Source organism: Schistocerca americana, chromosome 3 (genome assembly GCF_021461395.2).
Source record: "Schistocerca americana isolate TAMUIC-IGC-003095 chromosome 3, iqSchAmer2.1, whole genome shotgun sequence".
Classification (NCBI taxonomy): domain Eukaryota; kingdom Metazoa; phylum Arthropoda; class Insecta; order Orthoptera; family Acrididae; genus Schistocerca; species Schistocerca americana.
The window spans coordinates 573,604,855-573,610,854 of NC_060121.1; the positions used below are offsets into that span (position 1 = coordinate 573,604,855).

Here is a 6,000-nt window from a genome sequence, read left to right on the forward strand (position 1 = left end):
TACCGTAACTATGAAGCATTAATCAGTCGGCAAAGCAGTCATTGACTCTGTACTTTACCAAAGACTGCGCCCTCACTGATAACTTTGACTGACACGTAAACAAGATCTTTCAGATTTTTTTATTGTCAAAGCATGTAGTCGTCTCTGCAGGATATTCTTCTATAGCACTTTAACATATTAATGCCCGTAAAACAAAAATGTCAGGAAATTAAATTTTTTATGAGTGGCTATGTCATGTTGTACACTCATACTGTTTTAGGAAAGACGTTATGAATTAAGTCCAAAAAGTTGCTTCTATTGTGAGATGTTTATTTATTCACGACAGGCCTGTTTCAGCACTATTGCAATCATCAGGCGATCTGAACGTAATGGTTTTATTATATACTATTTTATAGGACAGATGGTAGCCTACTTGTCATATATGACATTGACAACGATACATTTATGGAATTCTTAACTTACCTATAACGTCGCTGGTTAGTCACTCAAACGTTTTTCTTACGTCTTTTAAAGTTATTTTATTACCTAGCTTTCATAGGCTGTATTTGTTGGAAGTTATAGCCTGAATTTTATTTGTTGTGTGTGACAATTTTTTGTTTGACGTTTAACCAACGATGTTATAAGATTACATCAAAATAGTTACTTATCGATTTCCCTTGGTTACCGTGTTGTTTATTTTTATCTGTTAATGTGTTATTGGTTTGACTTAGCTTATGTCTTTGGTTGTTTATCCGTTTTCATGATCGATGATTCGAATAAAATTTTCTATATACTGTTTGTGTTTTAGATCTAATTGCTCGTTGATTATTTGTTGTGGATATTTGTGTGCATGTGTGTAGATTTCGACCTCTTCCAGAATATTGAGTAAGCGACCTTAATGTGCTACATGCAAAATTTTCATTACTTTTTCTACATTGTCTGTGTTATGTTGTTCTATCTGTAGGTGTTGAAAGAAGGACGATGGGTTGCGTTCATTGTTTCTAGTGTGTTCCCTGCATCTGATATTAAAGTTCCGGCCTGTTTGACCTATATAGAACTTATCACAATCTTTAGAATGAATTTTGTATATATCTGTTTTAGCAAAGTTAAGAGTATAGTGAACCTAACTTTTCAGGCGTCATACATGGCGGAGAACTGCCGTCTCTCTTTGTGCGGAAGGATACTGAGTATAATTTGGATCCTGAGTCCGAGGAGGACCGAGTACGGAGAAACGTGTTACGTCTCTGGACCAACTTTGCAAAATACGGGTACGTGTCTATGAAATAAGTGTAAGGTAAAGACTGTTGTACACTGTCGCACTTGTATTACATTCCCCGGATCGTAAGACGTTAATTCTGTTCTTGCACAATGTTCATGTCTATAGTTGGTGTTTTAATTTTTCCGTGGTTTGCCGCAGCCACACAAGAACGGTGATCATTCACTCAGTAACGACGGGCTTCTTTCCAACACCTTTCCTACTAAATAATACTAAATTTCAAAACATTTTACTCTTTAATCGCATTACTCGCGGGAGGATTTAATGAATAGATTTTGTGTTATGAAGTTAATTATTCTGATTTTGTTTTACAGTTTTATTTTTTATTGTAAAACTGCTGTGTATGTGAGCTCACTTTAAAATACCCGGAAGTTCGCTTGTAGATCGTCACATGACAGTCTACCATTGACGGGAATCATGGTATTGATGTAGTGTGTGTGTGTGTGCCAGTGGATTACGTGTAATCAGTGCAGCAAGAGAAGACAGAACGACGGAAAGGAGCCGTCTTGTCTGATTGGGCTATGAAAATACCGTCAATGAAGTTGTCTGATTTCTCGGTGTCTGCAACTAACGATGCACCAATGGCAGATTTGTAAACCGTAGTGAGAATAATCGTCCCAAGATATAACTGGCAACGAGAGGAGTCGAGTGTCACGCCTTGTCGGTGACAAGTAGTTTCCAACTCTGTGGTGCCGTCAGTGAATGGAGATCGATCTCAACCAGTTACCGAGCGCATATTGCGAAGGGGGCGGGCAGGAATGGACAGTGAGAGTCGGTACCACGCAAAAGGCCATCGCTCATACTAGCACGTAAAGCTACACGTCACCAGCTCGCCAAACAACACAGGAACTGCACAGAAGCTGTACAGTAGCTGGCTTCAGGCGTGTAGCGTGGCCTGCTGTGTCTTTTTGAAAGATGCTTGCCGTCAAGTGCACCAGCGGCCCAGTGAGACGTTAAAGGCGCAATACGCGAGGGTGCACTTCAGGCCAGAGGTGGTTCTGTGATATTCTGGTACAGCGTTTCGTTCATCGACTTGAGCCCATTCATTCAGGTTGCTGTCTATACGCACCGGAATGTTTATTTCAATCATTCTCGAGGATCGAGTTTCATGATGAATACGCTGTGGTCACTTCCGATTTCCAAAACAACAACAGGAGTGTTCACAGGGCTACACTCATAGTTCCTTTTCTGACTAGCACCCAGGTACTCTATTGCATCTCCAATGATACGCTGAATTATCGGTCCTTAGATCGAGCGGAAATATTCGGGACTACTTCGATCAGCGGGCGAAACGCAACATATTTAAGAGAAATATCTTGAGACAAATTCTTGGGCCATTGGAAAAGAATGGTGTCCCTAGAAGGAGATTCAGTTATGAATTACATATTCGTTGTCATGAACCACGCGTGAGGACATAAAACTGAAAAGCCTGAATTGGCTTGGTCATGTAGAGAGCTAATGACACAATGGTTAAGGAGATGTTAATGCAATGCCTGAAGGAACTACAATGGTTGCAAGTCTTGCGTCGCCCGAAGAATAAGGTCCTAGCAAGGCTGGTACCTCACGACTAGATCACAAAGTAAACGCTATCGTTGCCTGACGCGGCAACGAACGAGAAACGTCGCCATAAACACGCCCTCCAGAGGTTTCATACGCCACCGCTGCTGGAAGATTACTTACGTCACAGGGTAGTGCGGCTCAGCCGCAGACTGAAATCATAGTTTACGAAGACGACAGCATAGTCTTTCTTCATACAGAAAAGCGCTAGTTATATTAGAAGTCAGGACTGTAACGAAATTTGTAGTCAGTAGTACAATGAGTTGAGTTTATCTTTCCCAAATGTATGAAATATTTACACATTCCTGTGGACATGGATTGTTTCCAAGTTACGTATTTCAGATTATTCGGAGTTTAATAAAGTGATCTAATAATTTTCGAGAGTTGCAGTATTCACTCGACCTCCTCCAGAAGTAACTGGCCTTGCTAGGACCCACTATATAGCCCAAGCGAATGTTTCCAGTGGACTGTGTTCGGCACCACAGGCGACTAAAATTAAAGTTGCAGGAAAGTATCAGAGAGAACTAAGAAATAACGCAATTCGGATTTGGAGAGGAAATAATTGAATAGTCTTCTACAGAATACCAGGGCTCACAAATGGATGCAGTAACACTGATGATAATGATCATGACAGAAATCAAGATCCTCGAAGTCTAATGGTAGTGCTAGATCAAATTGTCAGTGAATGGCTTCAACTGGATATGGCGTAGACTAAGGGACTTGAGGAATTCCAACCTCGCGGAATTCAGGCCATTAGCTGGAGGAGTTATTACCGTTATGTCACCAGCGGCTAGCTAATTCTTATTTGCCCTGACGTGCCATTTAGTTTTTCTGTATTTCTGGTGGTTTCCTGTAATTCGTATTCTGTACGGAAAACTTGTGGCTGCTAGCTGCCATTGCACAACACCTGAAATATTTTTACAGAAAGTACACTGTACAGTCTCATTATGTACGGTAACCACCAACCAAATGCCTGAATAACCACCTTTTGCAGAGCGAATATGCAGGAAAAGAATTGAGGTTCTGGAAGGTACCGACAGGGATATGGAGCCGTGACGACTCCAATGCTGTGGCCACCTGCTCTGGATTTATCAGTTGAGGATCCATGGCACTACCAGCTCAGTCGGGTAATCCCACATGTACTCTACTGGATCTAATTCAGGGGAGTTTAATGGCCAGGGGATAAACTGCACTTCGAACCACGCACGTACAATGAAAGCTGTGAGACATGTTAAATTGTCCTGCTGGTAGACGCCATCGTGCCGAGAAGGAACAAACTGCATGTAGTGGGTGGAAATGGTCCCCAAGGATAGATGGATACTTTGGCTGGACCACGAGGCCTTCCAGAATGACGTGATCACCCAGGGAGCACCACAAAAACGTTCACCAGACCATAACACTCCCTCCTCCGGCCTTGAGCCTTCTGACGAATGATGCAACCTGTTTGCTTTCGGACGTTTAACGCGGTACATCCCAACAGCCATCTGTTCGACGCAGCATTAAACTTGAATCACCTGAAAAGGGCCCCTGTCAGCACTCGGGGACGTCCAGTTGCGGTATAATCCACCAAATTCCAACATTCGACGCCGATGTACAGTGGTCAGCAATGGTATATGAATCACGCACCTGCTGCGGAGAGTTATAGACAGCAACGTTCGCTGAACAGTCGTTGAGGAGACACTATTGGTAGCCTCTTGGTTCATCTAGACGGTCAGTTGCTCAACATTGCACGTCAGTTAGCCCGTAACCCATCTCCGCAGCTTCCGTTCACTTTTGCCATCTATGGCCCGTGGTACACCACAACTGCCTCGGTGCCCGGTTTGGCTAGCGTAGTTTTATTATACACGATACACTCTAACCACGGCAGCACATGAACAATTTACAAACCTAGCCGTTCTGGAAATCCTTCCACCCTAGACCCGCAATCCAATGATCACGCCCTTTTGGACGGCAGATAAATCACTCTATGGCAACGACTGCACTCTTATCCGCGTCCCGCCGACACACTTTTTATGCCCTCTATTGCTAGTGCTGCCACCTGCCGTCTGCCAGTGGTTATAGCACGTCGACATAGATACATCTGGTCGTCATATTAACGTGACTGATCCGTGTATGTTTCTGTAACAAACGCTATTGGCACAAGTGTAAATAAATTTAACACTACAACATCAATTTCGCAGAAACAGCAGGAAATATTTAATGTAAAACCTAACGTCAGTTTGGTGTGTAAGAAGTAAAGACTGGAGTTATTAGACTCAAGGTAAGCGTCGAGGAAGCACAGCATGTCACTCAATGTTATGTCTGTACTTCTCCAGGAACCCTACGCCCGAGGCGGATCCCGTGGTCTGGGAGCCATATGACCTGACCAGCCGCAGCTACCTGCTGATGCAAGCCAACTTCTCGCTTGCCCACAACAAGGACAGCGAACGGATGGATTTCTGGAACCAGAATGTGCCGCTGTTGCCGTACCCTGGCACATACTAGTGGGAGAGGTGTTCAACTACAGGAAACAGAAAGTTAGACAATGTATCGAACAAACCATGTAACGTACTACGCAGTTCGAAATGTCCAAGAGTATATCTTTGGCTTCAATTCGCTGGACACGTTCGATATTATTTTCAGTTTTCATTGCTTCCAAAAATGTTTGAAGGTATCATGCAGTGGAATATCACTAATGTTATAAACAAACGCATCAATTAATTCCACGGTCCACTGTAATGAATATATAGACGTATCGATACCTACTTTCATCATATATATGTTACCTGTAATTGTCCATTACAAAGTGAGAAGCGATTTTCACAGCGGAAATACTAAGCTGTCCGCGAAAGTACGTACATGAAGTAAGAAGACGGAAACGGAAATAAACTACATTTTAACCTTCAAATATAGATATTTTGCTAACTTCACGACAGCGGACTACAATGATCTTCGTCACTGTTGCCCAACGAATGCCTGAAATACCTTTGCAGCAGTGGTTCCCCACCTATCTCAGACCGTTACCCCTAAGCCCTAACTGTAATGATACATTCACTGGTACCTCCCTCCCTCCTCCCATCATTTTAACATTAGCGCCTAGCTATAGGATGGAAAACAATTTTCTTTGGACAATTTCCCTAGGCGTTTTATTAACCTGCGAAGTAATCTGGCTGTGAGGCACTTGGTACTGCTTGCTTATAACACCATTT

The 6,000-nt window shown here is 42.8% G+C and overlaps 1 protein-coding gene across 1 annotated transcript in view; it reads left to right on the plus strand.

The window, feature by feature from the left end:
- LOC124606231 (venom carboxylesterase-6-like) overlaps window positions 1-5,699 on the plus strand; it is a 54,797-nt gene extending 49,098 nt beyond the window's left edge. The window contains exons 7-8 of the mRNA XM_047138207.1: window positions 1,115-1,247; window positions 5,128-5,699. Coding sequence (XP_046994163.1) covers window positions 1,115-1,247; window positions 5,128-5,296 — 302 coding nt within the window. The 3' untranslated portion in view covers window positions 5,297-5,699. The remainder of the gene's footprint in view (window positions 1-1,114; window positions 1,248-5,127) is intronic.
- Window positions 5,700-6,000: the final 301 nt, after the last annotated feature.